The sequence below is a fragment of the Mesocricetus auratus genome, unplaced genomic scaffold (assembly GCF_017639785.1).
Source record: "Mesocricetus auratus isolate SY011 unplaced genomic scaffold, BCM_Maur_2.0 Super-Scaffold_100038, whole genome shotgun sequence".
Lineage (NCBI taxonomy): Eukaryota > Metazoa > Chordata > Mammalia > Rodentia > Cricetidae > Mesocricetus > Mesocricetus auratus.
Genome location: NW_024429216.1, coordinates 11,438,023 through 11,456,061, shown reverse-complemented (window position 1 = coordinate 11,456,061; position 18,039 = coordinate 11,438,023). Strand labels below are relative to the sequence as shown.

Sequence of the window (18,039 nt, the reverse complement as noted above, 5' to 3'; positions counted from 1 at the left end):
TGGCTGCCTCCAGGGTGAGAAGCAGCAGCGGCACCACTCAACAGGGTGAGAAGCAGCAGCGGCAAACTCAACAGGGCACAGAGCTTCCATAGGAGGCGATGGTGGTGGTGGTGGGCAGCAGTTTCCCAGGGCGTCTTGCGATTGGTGGGTTTTGCAGCCTGATTCTGGGGCAAGCCCAGGGATTGGTGGGATTTTGTGCTCCGGGATTGGTGGGATTTTGCAGCCTGACACTGGGATTTCCAGCTCTGGTCAGGTCAGGCAGGGGCAGGGTGCTATTTTACCCTACAGATTGGAGTCCCCCACTGCGATTGTCTTCCCTGTGATTCTAGGTGATGTCAAATGGACAAAGCCGACCATCGTCAGGAAAACAAAGCCCAAAGGGGCGGGCAGACTCAGACAGGCACGCAGGGCTTCACCACGACAGCAGCAGGGGACCCACAGGTGACACGACAGGGCAGAGAGGAAGAATGAAACAGGGAGCTGGGTGCGGTGTCTCGCGTCTGGAGGCCGAGGCAGAAGCATTGGGTCGAGTTCGAGGACAGCCTGGGTTACAAGTGTGAGGCCGAACAGAGGTCAGGGAGATAGATGGCTCCGTGGGGGATGGCGTGGGGACCTGATTCCGATCCCTAGGACCCACGACTCCCTCTGACCCCGCCATCGTCCTTGTCCAACGCGAAAGCACACAAAAAATAAACACATGCAGTCTTTTATTTTTAATTTAAAAAAGAATGCAAGAATCGCCTGGAGTCAGCTGTAAAAACACGAGGAATCGGAGGTTCCTCCGTTGCTAGGCAAACGGCTCCCCGGGCGCCGTCGTTAGGGCCGCGGGCGTCCCCATCGGGGCCACGCCCCGCAGCCGGCCACTGCCCGGCGTCTGTCGCGTTGACCACGCCCCCATACGCCGCAGCCCCGCCCACGCCGCAGCCCCGCCCACGGCCCCAGGACCGTTACCTCAGCAACTGTCCCCGGCTCCTCCCGCCTCCGGCTCCGGGTGCCAATCGCAGAGGCGTCGCCCGGACGACGGACCCTCCCCCTTCCGGCGCTAGGTCGGCAACTTCCGGCTGGGGGTCCGGCGGCGGCGGGCGGGCTGCGGCGGGGGCCCCGGTGGGCGGCCAAGATGGCGGCGGGCGGCGCGGAGGGCGGAGCGGGGCCCGGCGCCGCCATGGGCGACTGCGCCGAGATCAAGTCGCAGTTCCGCACCCGCGAGGGCTTCTACAAGCTGCTTCCCGGCGACGCGGCACGCAGGCCGGGCCCGGCCTCCGCCCAGACCCCGGCGGCGCCGCCCCAGCAGCCGCCCCAGCCGCCGCCCGGCCCCGCGGCCGCCCCAGGCCCCGGCCCCGCGGGCCCCGCGTCGTCCCCGCCGCCCGCCGGTCCCGGCCCCGGCCCGGGGCCCGCGCTGCCCGCCGTCCGCCTCAGCCTGGTGCGCCTCGGCGAGCCCGACGGCGCCGGGGAGCCGCCCTCCACGCCCTCGGGGCTGGGCTCGGGAGGAGACCGCGTCTGCTTCAACCTGGGCCGCGAGCTTTACTTCTACCCCGGCTGCTGCCGCCGCGGGAGCCAACGGGTGAGCGAGCGAGCGAGCGAGCGAGCGCGCATCCGGGGCCCGAGAGTGGCAGAGGAAGGCATCGGAGCCCGGGCATCCCGGGGCGGGGCCCGGCTCCCGGAGCTAATGCGGTCTCCGAGGCTCCGGGCGAATCTTCTCGCGGGGGCGGGGGTTCGTGGAGGTGGAGGTGGAGGTGGGGGTTCTGGGCGTGATGGGGCTCCTGAGAGGAGACGGGGCGGGAGGTCACGGCTTCCGAGGGGACAGGAGTCCGGGAGAGGGTGCGGGCCCCGGGGAGACGGCGAGCAGGGCAGAAATCAGTCCCGCGTCCTGGGCGTGCTGGAGGGAGTCAGGAGACTTGACCAGACCCAGGAGTACAGTGTCGAGGGCAGGGAGGACGGGGGGTGTTGGCGTAGGGGTCGGCGATGGAAGCGACAGGTGGGTGGGTGGGATCCGAGGAGGAACTCGGTGACTCAGGACTGAGGCTCCGGAGGAAACGAGCGGAGTTTGCAGGAGCTGATGGGGATTCTGAGTCGATGGAGTCTCTGGCAGGGGACAACCCCCCCCCAGGTGTGGCAGACGACTCTAAAGCGATTGAGTCCTACAAGGGGACCGAGGGGGTCCTGAGAGTCCAGGGGCGGCCGTGCAGTGCACCTAAAACACGAGGGAGCGTGATGATGGATGGGTGTCCCGACTATGGCAGATGTCCTGAAGTTTAGGGACTCCAGGCGGAAAGAAATGACACTGGGTGGAATGTGTGCTTTGAACGCGTGGACACCTGGGTCTGGATCCCCGTAGTACCCCATGTAAAAGGGAGCAGCAGTGTGAGTCTGCAACCCCAGTGCAGGCAGCAGAGGCAGAGTCCCCGAGAGACCCGACGTCAAATGTCAGACGGAAAACCACGGGGGAAGACGCTAAATGTTGACCTCTGACCTCTCATGCACGTGCATAATGCACAAAGGCATGTACTATTACATGTGCTTAAATAAATGAAGGAACAGACCTTTGGGCTCTCTGGACCCGGGGCTGCCAGCCGCAGCGTAGGTGAGCCTGTGTGTGCCGTCCTGGGTTTGAATCCCCTTCCGGTCTGCGGTGCCCCCCCCCACCTCGCCACTTCCCTCGAGGTTAACCCTGCTTCCTGTTGGTGGTTTCCCCCGGCCTCAGCTTCCTCTTCCTTCCTCCCCGTGCCCTAACCCGCGAACTCTTTCCCCATGGCTGCAGTCCATCGACCTCAACAAGCCGCTGGACAAGCGGATCTACAAGGGGACCCAGCCCACCTGCCACGACTTCAACCAGTTCACGGCCGCCACAGAGACCATTTCCTTGCTGGTGGGCTTCTCTGCCGGCCAGGTGCAGTACCTGGACCTCATCAAGAAGGACACCAGCAAGCTATTCAATGAAGAGGTGACCGAGGGCACGGCGCCCCTTTTCCCTACCCACCCCTGGGAAGAGTCGGCCTCAGAGGGGCGGGGTGTCCTGGTCCCCTGCTGTGTTAGCCTTCTGCTGAGAGAAGGCATTGCTCGTAACGGTCTCAGCCACGGATGGGTATGGTGCCCGTCTCACAGGGGAAGACGAGACGTACAGGCCGTTGGGACGTTGTTGATGTTTTTGTTGACTTCAAATTCTGGGCTCTTTCGGCTTTGGATTCTTGTCCCTGCTGTGTCGTTGGCTACTGAGTGGTTTTGAGAATTGATTCGTTCCCCGAGCCGTAGTTGTCTTCTGCAGAGCGGGGTTTGAATCCCCTTCTCACAGGGCTGTCTAAACTCATGCACAGGCACGCCTAGGTTGGACTAACGTGCCTTAAAGGAAATGCCAGGAGATGACTTTAGCCAGCTGGCAGGGAGGTCCTTGCTCTTGTCATACTGTCCCTGGTCCAGGGAGGTGGCCCACAGATGTTCTCGAGGGAGAAAGGAAGGCACTCCCCCACCCCCGGACCGCGATCATCCCCTCCTGTGCAGGTCTCTGTCCAGGAACAGCTCAGAGCAGGTGGACAGCTGCCCTGGCCACGCTGTCAGGCTGGAGAGGGCTGACCCCCAGGGAAGGACATTTAAGCAGACAGAATGGGCTGGGCCTCTTAGTGCGGGCTTCTTAGCACGGAAGGGTCGAAAGTTCAAGACCTGCCTGGGCTGGAGAGTAGAAGGAGCAATTAGACACACACCCAGACAGGACAGCTGGCGGCCAGGGGAGCAGCCGAGGGGGAGAGGACGAAGGTGCTTGCTGAGAAAGGGGAGGCGCTGGCCGGCCTGGAAAGCCCTCCCTCATCAACAGAGCAGAGGAGTGACCCCACATTCCCTCCTGCATCCCAGCCATGGGGCCAAGGTGACGGGGGCTGGTGGCTTTCTCCGCCCGGCTGCCTCAAGCTGTGGGGACTCAGGCAGGGCAGTGCTAAGGGCTGGCTTGGACTTACTGATCTCCAACCACCAGAAGAGGCTCTTGGGAAGGCATTGTAGGAAGTGGGACCGGCGCGCTTGGGGTGGGAGTTGAGAGACTGGTTTCTGGGCACGCTGGGCTTTTGTGGGAAGAGGAGACTTCATTGTGGGGGTACCTGGAGGGGGCTGACAGTGCAGCTGGAAGGGGGTGAGTTCGTGCAGGGGCGTCGTCTGGGTGCTGCTCTGACAGCTGGGACTCGTGATGGGGACCCTCTCTCGGGAACCTGGCTTTATGGGATTGAAGGTCTCGTCTTTATGTCATGCTGGAGGATAATCCTGTGACAGACAGGGCTGTTCCTTGATCAGAAGTGGGACACGGAGGGGCTCCGTGGAGCTGCTTCAGACCTCCCTTCCTCCCCGTGTTCCTGTGGGGTCCAGTCAGAGGGGAGCTGGGGTCCAGGGCATAACAGGGTCCCTGAGGTAGTCACACCGCCCCCCTCCTCCCTGCCCCGCCCTCTGCAGCGGCTGATTGACAAGACCAAGGTGACGTACCTGAAGTGGCTGCCCCAGTCAGAGAGCCTGTTCCTGGCCTCCCACGCCAGCGGCCACCTGTACCTGTACAACGTCAGCCACCCCTGCGCCTCCACCCCACCCCAGTACAGCCTGCTGAAGCAGGGCGAGGGCTTCGCCGTCTACGCAGCCAAGAGCAAGGCTCCCCGCAACCCGCTGGCCAAGTGGGCGGTGGGCGAGGGGCCCCTCAACGAGTTCGCCTTCTCGCCGGACGGCAGGCACCTGGCGTGCGTCAGCCAGGACGGCTGCCTGCGCGTCTTTCACTTTGACAGCATGCTCCTGCGGGGACTCATGAAGAGCTACTTCGGGGGTCTGCTGTGTGTGTGCTGGAGCCCCGACGGCCGCTATGTGGTGACGGGAGGGGAGGATGACCTGGTCACCGTGTGGTCCTTCACGGAGGGTCGCGTGGTGGCTCGGGGCCACGGCCACAAGTCCTGGGTCAATGCTGTGGCCTTTGATCCCTACACCACACGGGCAGAGGAGGCCACGTCAGCCAGTGCTGATGGAGATGCCGGTGGTGAGGAGGAGGAGCCGGAGGCCAGCAGCTCCGACACAGGAACCCCACTGTCCCCTCTGCCCAAGGCTGGCTCCATCACCTACCGCTTTGGCTCAGCTGGCCAGGACACACAGTTCTGCCTGTGGGACCTCACGGAGGACGTGCTCTCCCCTCACCCCTCCCTGGCCCGCACCCGCACCCTCCCAGGCACACCCGGGGCCACCCCGCCAGCCTCGGGTAGCTCTCGGGCCGGAGAGGCAGGCCCAGGCCCCCTGCCCCGCTCCCTGTCACGGTCCAACAGCCTCCCCCACCCAGCTGGTGGTGGCAAGGCCGGTGCGCCGGGCGCAGCGATGGAGCCGGGCACACCATTCAGCATCGGCCGCTTCGCCACGCTGACCCTGCAGGAGCGGCGGGACCGAGGGGCCGAGAAGGAGCATAAGCGCTACCACAGCCTGGGGAACATCAGCCGCGGGGGCGGCGGGGGCGGCGGCAGCAGCAGCGACAAGCTCAGTGGCCCCGCTCCCCGCAGCCGCCTGGACCCAGCCAAAGTGCTGGGCACGGCCCTGTGCCCTCGCATCCACGAGGTCCCGCTGCTGGAGCCGCTGGTGTGCAAGAAGATCGCTCAGGAGCGCCTGACCGTGCTGCTCTTCCTGGAGGACTGCATCATCACTGCCTGCCAAGAGGGCCTCATCTGCACCTGGGCGCGGCCCGGCAAGGGGGTGAGTCCACCCACCCTGTCAGGGCACCCTGCTCTTCCCACCTCAGCTCTGAGGGACCCGGATACCAGGCTTCAGTTAGCAGAGACGGCAGGCGGAGGAGACAGGAGGGTGGGACCCATCCAAAGGGCCTCTGCTGGCCTGGGTGACCCACCCGAGCACTTGACCTCTCGGCAGACCTACGTTTATGGGAAATCTGCATTTTCACTGGTGAGGTTTGCTTTGGGGCTGACACTCCACAGGGCCTAACTTGTGGCTGCCTCTCAGACGCTCCGTTTCTGAGCCAGCTGCTAAAGGCCCGGATGGGACTCACCAGGGCCCAGGCCTGCACTGCTGCTTGGTGTGTGGTCCTGATCACTGTGCCCTGCTGACGGGCTGTGTGGTGGCCGCGGTGTCAGTCACTGAGGTGACGCCCTGCCACTGGTCAGGTCAGGTCAGGGCTGTCGCGGTTCTTAGCATGTGGGCTCAGCGTCTGGGATCCCACACTGCCTCCGGTCCCTCAGATCCTTGCTGTGGGAGGTTCGAGTCCAGAAAGAACTCAGGGCGAAGGCAGGATGATAGGGCTTGGGATGTGTGAGCTCTGAAAGACACCCTCTGTCTCCCTAGTTTACAGACGAGGAGAACGAGGCCCAGGCGGGGGAGGCACGTTGGCCCAGGTCACCCGGCAAGTCAGTGGTAGAGGTAGGACCAACCTCCAGGCCAGACGTGGGCCCCGGTTCTCCTTCCCCTCAGCCGTCCCCATCTGTCTGCCCAGGATCGCCAGGGCCATTAGTTGCTGTGGGAGTGCCACCCTGGGGCAGGGAAGGCTGCTGAGCTGTTTGTTCCTAGCCAGGACAGCAGCTTTAGGACTGGGGGCCCCCTCCCAACCCCAGCCCTGGCAGAAGCCCAGGCCTTGTCTAATCCAGCCTCCCTCTCATCCTCCTCAGGGTGCCCCCTCCCAGCCAGGCAACTCCCCCAGTGGCACTGTGGTGTGAAGCCGAGATGGCCCCTGCCCCCAGCCTCCTAGACGCAGCCCTCCCTGCAGACCTCAAGGATCACTAGTAACAAGACTAACGAGGAAGGGTTGCTCCGGCCCCGCCCTGCACAGACTGGCCCAGCCATGGGGATGTGGTGGCCCGTGTGGCCTCAGCCCTGGCCTCCACCCACTGCCAAGTGCAGCGACCTGTCCTCCGGAATATCAGTGTTAACCCACATCCCTGTCCCAGCATGTGACTGGTCACTCCTGGGAGACTCCGCCCACAACAGCCCAGCTCCACAGTGCCCCTGGGTGAGAGGGACCAGCAGGGGGTACCCCCTCCCTCCCAGCCCACACCCCACCCCTTGCTATGGTCTGTGCTTTTGAAGAGTGTTAAATTATGGAGACCCAGGGCCTCCTTGTCCCCCTGAACCTCTTATTTATACTAAAGTCCTTGTTTGCACAGCGTCTCTGTTCCCTGGGGCGTGTGTGTGGGGGGGGCTGTGTTCTCTCCATAGGAAGGCCAGTCAATCCCTGCACCCACCCCCAGCCCTGAGTAGAGCCCCCTGGACCCTCAGAGTCAAGAGCCTGAGGTGGCCCCTTCCTGCTAGGTCCTTGGGGTGGGGGGTTGAACTGTTTTAGAGCATCGGGACTACCCAGCCGCGCTCTTCTGGGAGGAGGGGGCTGCTGGGAGCTGAGCCGTGCCTCTCCTGACCCATGCAGTGCCGGCTGGAGGCCCTGGTCTCCTCCCCAGAGAACTGGCCACCCTAGAAAGATGCTAACATGGCTCCGCCCCCAACCCCCAAAATGTTTCTGTCTCTAATCCTAGCCCAGGCAGGAATGTGGCTGCCCCGGCCTGTGGCCAAGAAGCTATTTCGGGGTCTCTCTCACTGGGGGAGGGCCTAGCTCCACCGCTTGCCTCCCCCCAGGCCGGGCCAGCAGGTCACCCCTGGCCCTGGTGGCTGGATAAATCCCTCCTGATCTCCCACCTCCTGCCAAAAAAGGGGGGGCGTGTAATTCAGCAGGCATGGGGACTAAATTTAACTGTCCCAAAGTCGGAATCCACTGCTGAGTCACGAAGAAGCTGCCCCTGGCCTCTGTCCCTTCCCACCCTTCCCAGCTCTGAGCCGAGACAGGCTCACCCGAGCACCGACCTCACCCGACTCCCGTGCCCACCCTCTCATGGGTGGGGGCGTCGGGTGTCTCTGCAGCGCTACTCAGCCCCTTGACACTGGGCACGGAAGAGTTTGGGGGCCCTGGAAGCAGAGAGTTGGGGTGTTGGCTCAGGAGGGGTTAAAGCTGGGAGGCGGGAGGGGGGGCTGGGCCAAGGGGTGGGGAAAAGAGGAGGAGGCCTCAGCCTTAGAACTGGCCAGAGGGACCCAAGGGATAGTCAGGGACAGGCGGACATGCAGCCAGGGTTCTGGGGCCTGGACAGGGGCGGCCAGGCCCCGTGACGGGAAGACCCCGAGCTGCGGCCCGGGGAGGGGCCATGGTGCTGCCTGCCCAGCATGTCAGCCGAGGTGCGGCTGAGGCAGCTGCAGCAGCTGGCGCTGGACCCCAGCTTCCTGGGGCTGGAGCCCCTGCTCGACCTTCTCCTGGGCGTCCACCAGGAGCTGGGCGCCTCCCACCTAGCCCAAGACAAGTATGTGGCCGACTTCTTGCAGTGGGGTGAGTATGGGCAGGAGGCCTGGGGTGGAGGAAGGCAGCGGTGGCTCTTCGGGGCAGGGGGGCCTGGAGAGGTCTTCCTGTGGGGACCCGGGCAGAGGTGAGGCCTTGACGCCAGGTTCTCCTGGTGGGGCAGACTGGGGTCGGTGGAGGCCAGCCATGACTCAGGGTGTGCAGGCCGGGGTGGGCGCAGCACCCACATAGGGGCCTGGCGGGTTCCCTAAGGACCCTCCCCCCCCAAGTGAGCTCTGCGGCCCTCCCTGGCTCCCCAGAGCGGGCAGGGGCACGTGGGGCAGCTGCTAGGGTGCGGCCTGTAGGCAGGTGTTGGGTCTGGCTCCCAGCTGCCCTGACAGGTGTCCACGGGCTAGGAGGGCACCGGGACTCCCAGAGGCCCTGGGGGAGAGCCAGCCGGGCAGACAGGCGCCACCCAGCTCCCCTCTGTCCCCCAAGTTAAAGAGGAACAACTCCAGCCCATCCCTGCTATCGTGGTCCCTCCTAGACCGTGTGGCCCAGATTTAGGGATCCCGTTTGGCGTCTCTCCTGCTTTCGCGGTTCTAGCTCAAGGCCTCTCGCTCCCCTGCTGAGTTAAATGCCCTTCTGCAGAGGTCTTCTGAGGCCTAGTGGGTGGGCCTGGACCTCATCTGCCCCTGGCCCCAACTTCCCTAGAAATAACACTTTGGTTGCTCTGTGCCTGTCATTAAGGGTCCTGGTCCTGGTCCTTGGTCTCTGTGCCCAGGTCACCCTCCCCTTTCTCCCCATTTCACAGATGGAAAGGTGGAGGCCATGGGCTAGGCCTTTCAGTTTGTGGGGGACCTTTCTCCTCTGCAGCCCTCAGTGGCTCCTTCAACCTTCCCTTTGCAGAGGACAGGGCTGGGCTGGCAGGGTAAACTGAGAGCTGGGGTGGGGGTGGGGGTCTGTTCCTCTGGGAAGGAGCAGTCCTTTTGTGGCCTGAGCAGCATCCCGGGGCCCCTCCCCCGCCAGGCCTGGGCGGGGGAGGGGGCCTGGGTTCCCGCTGCCTTAAAAGGGCTCAATGCTTTGACGCTCTCCTCCCAACCCCCCAGCCTTGGCCCTGGCTGTGTCTTCTCCTCTCGGGCGGCCCATTCTGTCTCCTCCAGGTCCCACCGGCCCTGTCCTCCCCTCCTCACTCCCTCTCCTGACCGTCACCCAAGGGAGCCTGGCCGCGCTCTGCTCTGCCCCCGGCCTCTGACCTGGCCGCGCTCTCCTGCTGGAGCGGCCGAGCGCGCGCGGGCAGGGCTCAGGCCCTGGGGCGGCTTAGGAAGGCTCTCCTGCCCCCCTGGAGGCCAGGCTTGCCCCAGGAGTGTCCAGGGTGCCGGTGGCTGGGCCCCACCCCCGCAGGGTCCGCGCCCAGTTCTCCCCAAGAGCAGTCAGCTGGCCGTGCTGGGCACCGCTGACTGACGCCGTGACTCAGACGTTAGATGAGACCCGGGGGCCCGACTGAGCACCCAGATCTTCACATGGAGTGGGGATGGAGGGACTGGGTTCCGGCTTCTACCGCACCCCTCCCTCTGCCTCCCTTTGGGGCGAGCAGCCCCGTGGAAACAGCTCTGGGTCCCCAGCCATCCAGAGGCTTTGGAAGCAGGATGCTAAAATCAGGCTGAGGGCATAGGGGAGGCTGAGGGGCCACCCTGGCTCGAGCGCTGTGGTAACCTTTGGTCCCCGCTCGCTCCCCAGTGGAGCCCATTGCAGCACGGCTTAAGGAGGTCCGGCTGCGGAGGGACGACTTTGAGATTCTGAAGGTGATTGGCCGCGGGGCATTCAGTGAGGTGAGTCTCAGTGCAGCTCTGCTTGGGGTGGGAGGGGCATAGCAGCCGGGGCGGAGCCTTAAAATTGATGAATGAGCTTCAACCCCAGGCGGGGGCGGGGCTTGGGGGGGTCAGCGGGTGCTGTGTGAGCAGGGGGTGTGGCTAAGGCTGGGTGGAGCCCCGTCCGGGTGAGCCTGGCGGGTTTCCCCGTGAACCCGCTTCCGCCTTCAGGTAGCGGTGGTGAAGATGAAGCAGACGGGCCAGGTGTATGCCATGAAGATCATGAATAAGTGGGACATGCTGAAGAGAGGCGAGGTGCGGGGCGGGGGCGGGGCCGGGGCGGGGCCGTCACCCCCGCAGCTCAGCTCTGCAGCCGCTCAGCTCTGCAGCCGTCCCCCCTCTCAGGTGTCGTGCTTCCGGGAAGAAAGGGACGTCTTGGTGAAAGGGGACCGGCGCTGGGTCACGCAGCTGCACTTCGCCTTCCAGGATGAGAACTACCTGGTGAGCCCGGGGCGGGGTGACAGGAAGGAGTGACAGACACACCCCCTCGAGTCTAGGAAGCCCGAGCAGGGAGGTGCAGCCTGGGGGGCGGGCGGGCGACACCGTGTGGCAGGCAGAGGCGGAACCGGCCTTGGGAACAGAGGTGCTGTCGGTTTGGCCTTGTCTCTGGGGCGCTCTCCCACACTGGAGGGCTCTGTGCTTGGGGACGGGGTGTCTTCGGGAGCCTCGGGGGCTACCGACCCCCTGTGACGCGCCCGCCCCCAGTACCTGGTCATGGAATACTACGTGGGCGGGGACCTGCTAACGCTGCTGAGCAAGTTTGGGGAGCGGATCCCCGCCGAGATGGCGCGCTTCTACCTGGCCGAGATTGTCATGGCCATAGACTCGGTGCACCGGCTGGGCTACGTGCACAGGTGGGCGTGGCGGGGCCCCGGAAGGGGTGGCAGAGTCTGTGCGGGAAGGGAGGGTGCCTTGAGTTTGGACCCCGCTGGGGGCAGGAGTGGGGTCCCTGCGGGGCTGGAACGGCACCGAGCCCGGTGGGACCCGGGAGGTCAGTCTTTCAAGCACCCTCCCTCTTCTCCGTGTACAGGGACATCAAGCCAGACAACATCCTGCTGGACCGCTGTGGGCACATCCGCCTGGCGGACTTCGGCTCCTGCCTCAAGCTACAGCCGGATGGGATGGTACGGTGGGTGGGAAGGGCCTGGCGAAACTCCCCCACCGCTCAGGGGGCGGACGGTGCAGGGGCGGACGGTGCAGGAGGGGGCGGGGCGGGGCGGGGAACGGAGCGTGGGTCGGGCAGGCTGGATGCCGTGCTAGAGAGGAGCTTGGCCGGGGATGTCCTGAGCTCCAGGTTGGGCAGTCAGGGGCAGGGCCTAAGCATCCAGGTCTGGTTGCACAGGTGAGGTCGCTGGTGGCTGTGGGCACCCCGGACTACCTGTCTCCTGAGATTCTGCAGGCTGTGGGCGGAGGGGCAGGCAGCTACGGGCCCGAGTGTGACTGGTGGGCGCTGGGCGTGTTCGCCTATGAGATGTTCTACGGGCAGACTCCCTTCTACGCTGACTCCACAGCCGAGACGTACGCCAAGATTGTGCATTACAAGGTGAGCATAGGCGCAGCCGCGCAAGGTGCCTGGTTTGGTGGCACATGCTCCCAGGCTGGCCTTTTCTTTTGAAGGTATTTTATACGTGTGTATACGTGTTTTAGCTGCATGTATGTGTGCCCATGAAAGTCAGAGGGCATGCCACCCCCTGGAAATGGGGACACACACTCTTGTGAGCCGCCGCGTGGGTGCTGGGAATTGAACCCGGGTCCTCTGCAGGAGCAGCCAGTGCTCTTAACCGCTGAGCCAGCTCCCAGCCCAGAGCTGACGCTTGCTTTTCTCTGCTTTCTGAGCAGGAGCACTTGTCTCTGCCCCTAGCAGCCGCCGGCGTCCCTGAGGAAGCTCAGGATCTCATTCGGGGACTGCTGTGCCCCGCTGAGATACGGCTGGGCCGAGGCGGGGCAGGCGATTTCCGGAAGCATCCGTTCTTCTGTGGCCTCGATTGGGAGGGCCTGCGAGACAGTGTACCCCCCTTTGCACCAGACTTCGAGGGGGCCACGGACACGTGCAACTTCGATGTGGTGGAAGACCGGCTCACTGCCATGGTGAGCGGGGGCGGGGTACGTACCTGCGGCTCCTGAGCGGCTGAGGGGACCCCGCCCCGCCCATAAAAACTGGGGTGATTGGCTACGTGCGATGGTACACATCCAGTCCCGGGGCTGCAGAGGCAGGTGGACTCGGGTGGGTAAAGGCCAACCTGGTCTACACAGTGAGTTCCAGGCCAGTCAGGGCTACACAGAACCCTGTCTTAAAAAACCATTTAAAACAGAAAGAAAAATGGAAAAAAAAAATGGAGTGATGACCTTGGATCCAAAAGTATTATCCTAGAGCGCTGCTATGTGCCCACTCAGGCTTGAGGACACGGTGACAGTTCTCAAGGACCGGTCTCACTGTCGGCACGGCTCAAAGAGACCGAGCCCCTGGAAGGTGCCGGAGCGTTCTTGGAGGAGACTGAGCTGAGGCCGGAAGGGTGCAGGGCGAGGCAGGAGCTCCTCTCTCAGGCCAGGGCTCTCTTTAACGAGCACTGGGTCCTGCCTTGGCCCAATGCAGTACAGAAAATGTGTGGGCAGAGTCCCAACCAGAAGCAACAGGATACAAGAGAAAGTGAGGGAGGGGACACCGTAGCTCGTGGGTTGGCTTAGTGGGGACAGTTACACTGTGATCATCCCTGAAAACTGCTGACCACGCCCGCATCTCTTCCGTAGGAGACCCTGTCGGACATGCAGAAAGACATGCCACTTGGGGTCCACCTGCCTTTCGTGGGTTACTCCTACTCCTGTGTGGCCCTCAGGTAGGCGTGAGTGCCCACTGGCTGCTGTGTGTATGCAGGCCACCTCAGCCAGCACCTCAAAGGGTTATTCTTGGTGCCAGGGCCTCCTAGGAACTGCCTCAGTTACGGTTTCTGTTGCTGTGATGAAACGCCATGAGCCGGTTGGGGAGGAAAGGGTTTATTTGGCTCGCACGTCCATATCATTCATAGTCCATCACTGACGGACATCAGGGCAGGAACTGAAACAGGGCAGGAACCTGGAGGCGGGAGCTGATGCAGCGGCCATGGAGGGATGCTGACCGGCCTGCTCCTCACGACTCACTCAGCCCAGTGACAGCTCCACCAACAATGGGCTCGGCCTCCCATCAAACACTAATTTAAAAATGCTCTATAGGCTTGTCTGAAGCTTAGTGCTTTCAGTTTGTTGGGTTTGGCTTTGTTTTGTTGAGACAGGGTTTCTCTGCATAGCCCTGGCTGCCCTGGAACTCACTCTGTAGACCAGGCTGGCCTCACTGACAGATCTGACCGTCCCTGCCCCCCCCCAGTGCTGGGATTAAAGGTGTGCGCCAGCATCTCCAGGCTTGGGGGTGTTCTCTTTGTTAACTCCAGCTTGTATGGGGCTGACAGGACTAGCCTGCACAGGAATGCACACGCACTTTCCTTGGTTTGTTTGGCTTTTTTGAGACTGGGTCTTTCTCTTATGTAGTTGTATAACCCAAGAATCTTACACTCAGCCTACCAGACTCTCCCAGCTCTTGACTTTCATTCTAGGACATGTCATAGGACCCAGGCTCTTAGGAAACAGGCCCGGAATCTGACAGCTTATTTTAAGAACATGAACTCATTGGAGCACATTAACAATAAAACAACTTTTAGTTTTGTAAAAGTTTTTTGTCTTGTTTTCTGAGGCAGGATCGCTTTCACAGCCTTAGAGTGCTGTGATTATGGGCTTGTACCACCATGCCCCGTCAGTAAAGCCTTTTGAAAGTATCCATTATGCTGGGTGTGGTGGCACAAACCTGTAATCCCAGCTCTTAGAGGGTAGAGGCAGGAGAATCAGAAGTTCAAGACCATCCTGGGCTATACAGTGAGTCTAAGACCAACCTGAGCTACAAGATACTCTGTCTCAAGAAACAGAAGAGAGACAGCATCCACTATTGCTAGGCAGGATGGCTACCCTGTAACCCCACCATAAGGAGGCCAGCCCAGGCTACAGAGTGAGAACTTGCCTCAGAACACCAAAAATAATTAAATTCCTTATTGGTCAGGCAAGTGTGGGACACACCTGCAGCCCCAGTACTGGGGGAGTGGAGACAGGAGGGTCACAAGTTCAAGGCCTGCCTGGGGTACACAGTAAGACCTTGGTCTCAAAAAAAAAAAAAAGAAGAAGAAGAAAGAGAAGAAATAAGACAGTGCTTCAAAGAGAAGAAGAAAATAAGTCAGTGCTTCCTGGGCTGCGAGTGTGGCCTTAGTGCTGGGGCTGCGCTCAGTCCGTAGAGCCCTTGCTGGCACGCAGAGGGTTCTGGGCTCTGCTTGGCCTCAGCACTGTGTGATGTATACATGGTGACTCACACCTGTCATCCCAGCACCGGGGACCTGATGACAGGAAGATCAAAAATGCACAGTCGTCATTAGCTATAGCAAGTTCCAGGCCAGCCTACATGAATTCTTGTCTCAAAGGAAAGACAAGGATTTAAAGTACTAAAGACAATAATAAACCTTAAAAAAAAATCCTAACCTGGCATGTCGCACGCCTTTAATCCCAATACTCGGGGAGGCAGAGCCGGGCAGTCTCTGAGTTCAAGGCTAGCCTGGTCTACAGAGTAAGTTCCGGGACGGCCAGGGCTATGCAGAGAAAGCCTGTCAACAACTGAGGGAACTGACTATCATGTGTGAGGTCCTCGGCTGAACCTCCATTGCCCAAGTTACCTGGGAAGCAGGGAACGCTTAGAGGAAGCTTGCACAGGTGCTCACCGCCAGGCATGTCCCAGACCAGAAAGTTAAACGTCAGGACGCACATCCCCTGCTAGTTAGGACAGGATGGGGTACAGCCCTCCCTCTGGAGAGCCAGCCGGTAACAGCCCTGGCAGCGGGGCTTTGCTAGGCACGAGAGGGGCTGTCGACAGTCTGCTCTCTCCACTCTGCTCCTCCTTGAGCCCCAGATGCCTGATGGTAGCCTCTTCCTCTTCTCAGAGACACTGAGGTCCCGGACCCCACCCCTATGGAACTGGAGGCCCTGCAGTTGCCCGAGGCAGACTTGCAAGTGCTTAGCTTGGAGCCTCCAGTGTCGCCCCCGGATCCAGTGGTGAGTGGGCAGAGGAGGGGACCGACCAGAGCCTGCTGGGGGGGTGCACCTGCCATGCCAAGGCCAGCGCTTTGCAGGACATTGCCCTACAGGGCTAGGCTGCTGCTTGGGTGAGACCCAGCAGCATGTCCTGCGGTCCTGGCTACTCATGAACAACAGGCAGAAGGAGCCCAGAGGCAAGGCTTGCTTGGCTTACGAAATGAGACCCTGTGTGCCAGCAAAAGATACCAAAGAGAAGTAGGGAACACAGCTTGGAGGGGAGGTAGATGCTCTCCTGGCATGGGCGTGGGGTCCAAAAGCAACACCAGTCAGCTGCTGACCACCCCGAGGAGGCTGAGTTGGGGGTCCTTGTCAGTTGGAGAGCAAGGTCAGAGCCCATCAGCTGGGGTGCTGGTTCCTTAAAAAGCTACGGGTTGGGTGGGTACTTGGAAGGAGGAGGGGCGGCTGTGGGTAAAGCCACAGGTTAGCCTGAAGCACTGTGGAATCTGGGGGGACACACTCGAGTTCCGATGCCAGCCGCTCAGTTCCTGTGCTGCCTGTCCCAGAAGCTGCTGGGGTACCAGAGCCGAGGCCAGGGGAAGGGTGTGTGGGACAGGGCCCAGTGGTGGTCCCGAACTCCATCCCCACTACAGGCCCAAGTGGCGGAGCCAGCTGCTGTCCCCGCAGCTGAGGCAGAGACCGTGGTGACGCTGCGGGAGCTCCAGGAAGCCCTGGAGGAGGAGGTTCTCACCCGGCAGAGCCTGAGCCGCGAGCTGGAGGCCATCCGCACTGCCAACCAGAGCTTCTCCAGGTCGGGGTCGGTGCGGGGTGGCAGCGAGCTCAGTCCCTCGGCCTGCGGGCTGGCTCACCTTGTTGTCTTCCTGCAGCCAACTGCAGGAGGCCGAGGTCCGGAACCGGGACCTGGAGGCTCACGTCCGTCAGCTGCAGGAGCGGATGGAGATGCTGCAGGCTCCGGGAGCCCCAGGCGAGTCCCTCACCCGGCCCAGGCCAGGAGGGCACTGGGTGAAGATGGGGCTGTGCCGGGGGTGTGGACACTTGGGACAGGGGAGGGGCCCAGGCTGGGGCACGCCGAGCCACCGCCCGCCTCCGCCCTCCACGCGCCATCCACCTCTCTTCTCCTTGCAGCTGTCATGGGGGTCCCCGGTCCCTGGGCCACGGATCCACCTTCCCATGTAAGACCCCTGTCTTCCCCATGCCCACTCAGATCTGCTACCCACAGCCCATGTCCCCGGCCACGGGTAGGGCTCGCCCTCCTTGTGGGCTCCAGGAGGAGGACGCCCTTCTCTCAGCCTGAGGCTGTCCACCAGTAATGCCGCACTCAGGCCCTTGGCCGCATCCTCCCCAGAGGAACTTGTAGATTCCCGTTCTGGCCCTGACTCCCCGTACTGCCTCTTGCCCTGCTGCTGAGGGCGGCGGGGCCGAGCTGGGCTCCGATCGGGTCACCTATCCCTTCTCTCTCCAGCTAGATGGCCCCCCGGCCGTGGCTCTGGGCCAGTGCCCGCTGGTGGGGCCAGGCCCCATGCACCGCCGTCACCTGCTGCTCCCTGCCAGGGTATGTCCCCAGCCCTCCCGGCACTGTCACTCCCGGGCTTCCGCCTCGCTCCGCCCACCGAGTGTCACCACCGCTTCGCTGAGCCTCTGCGGAGCTCGGCGCACCGCAGGGAGGGGGGGTGACCGGGCGGCCAGTCGACACTGGCCGCCACGAGGTGGCCAATGGATCCTCGGCCCATCTCCGGGCCCAGGCTGGGCGGCCCCCTGCAGCCCGACGCTGAGCTCGCCCTCTTGCCTGCAGGTCCTTAGGCCTGGCCTATCCGAGGCGCGTTGCCTGCTCCTGTTCGCCGCTGCTCTGGCTGCTGCCGCCACACTGGGCTGCACTGGGCTGGTGGCCTGTGTCCCAGTCTGGTGTTTCCCGGGAGCCACCTTCGCCCCCTGAGCCCTGAGACTCCAGCCACCTTTCATCTAGACGCCCGCGGACAGCCGGCTGACTTGGGACCGGCCCAGAGCGTCTCTGCGCCCAAATCTCCCCTCCAGCCACCCCCTCCACGCCTCTGCGAGCTTGGGTCCCCACCCGGCTCCTCTCCCGTGATCCGGGCCCGCCCCCTGGCGGCCGGGGAGGGAGGAGCAGGACCCGTGCGCAGGAACCCGGTTCCTGCAGGGCTGGCGGCTTCGACGCGGGGACATTCGCCGACCACTCTTCTTCGCTCAGCCCCGACGTGGATAGGCAAACTGCTCAGGCCGTCCGATGTCACGCTTCCCGCCTCCAGCCACTGGTCACAAACCGTAAACGCTTGCGCACCAGCCCCTGACCTCGGGGACGTCCCGTTCCCACAGCAGACGATCAGCACGACCTCGGCCAGCTCCCTCGGGAGCCTTCGGCTTCGGGCAGCTCCGCCTCTAGGGGTTGCTACGACCCCTTCCTCACAAGCGCCGCCGTCGGAGTCACGGCTGCACGCACACGTCCCCCAAAGCAGTGTGGGTATTTATTGACCTTGTCCTCCGGCTCACTGGCAGACTCCGGGACCCACGTTTTGGATGCACTGAGACTCGACATTCCTCGGTATTTATTTTGTCCCCACCCCCGAGCCTGGCGAATAAAGTACTTTCCGGTCTGCCCGAAGCTGCTCCGAGTCTCTGTGGTGGGGAGGAAGCCCCGCTAGGTCAACCGAGAGCCCAGGGGACACGACCAATGGCCTGGCCGGGAGCGAGAGGCGGCCGAGCGGACGAATCGGGAGGAAGGGCGGGGCGTAGGCCGCCAGCCAGTAGGAGCGTAGCAGCCGGCCACGGGCGCCG

General features: G+C 62.9%; 2 protein-coding genes across 8 annotated transcripts; both read left to right on the top strand.

The window, feature by feature from the left end:
* Positions 1-953: 953 nt before the first annotated feature.
* Dmwd (DM1 locus, WD repeat containing) lies at positions 954-7,106 on the top strand. Of its 2 annotated transcripts, XM_021223202.2 has the most exons (5): positions 962-1,561; positions 2,759-2,941; positions 4,429-5,691; positions 6,295-6,369; positions 6,615-7,106. In XM_021223202.2, exons 1-5 carry the CDS (start codon positions 1,118-1,120, stop codon positions 6,660-6,662), a joined length of 2,013 nt encoding a protein of 670 aa, XP_021078861.2. In that variant the 5' UTR covers positions 962-1,117; the 3' UTR covers positions 6,663-7,106. The 2 variants fall into 2 exon arrangements, with proteins under 2 accessions (XP_040590620.1, XP_021078861.2); XM_040734686.1 differs by lacking the exon at positions 6,295-6,369 and having other exon boundaries at positions 954-1,561.
* Positions 7,107-7,990: 884 nt separating this feature from the next.
* Dmpk (DM1 protein kinase) lies at positions 7,991-17,866 on the top strand. Of its 6 annotated transcripts, none has more exons than XM_005086292.4 (15): positions 7,991-8,311; positions 10,001-10,092; positions 10,303-10,386; positions 10,477-10,572; positions 10,837-10,985; positions 11,162-11,255; positions 11,474-11,674; positions 11,971-12,219; positions 12,880-12,965; positions 15,138-15,249; positions 15,882-16,039; positions 16,116-16,213; positions 16,375-16,421; positions 16,716-16,801; positions 17,042-17,866. In XM_005086292.4, the coding sequence occupies exons 1-15, from the start codon at positions 8,152-8,154 to the stop codon at positions 17,187-17,189; spliced, it is 1,860 nt and encodes a 619-aa protein (XP_005086349.1). In that variant the 5' UTR covers positions 7,991-8,151; the 3' UTR covers positions 17,190-17,866. The 6 variants fall into 6 exon arrangements, with proteins under 6 accessions (XP_005086349.1, XP_012980912.1, XP_021078862.1 ...); XM_013125458.3 differs by having other exon boundaries at positions 16,712-16,801; XM_021223203.2 differs by having other exon boundaries at positions 11,971-12,234.
* The last annotated feature ends 173 nt before the right edge of the window (positions 17,867-18,039 follow it).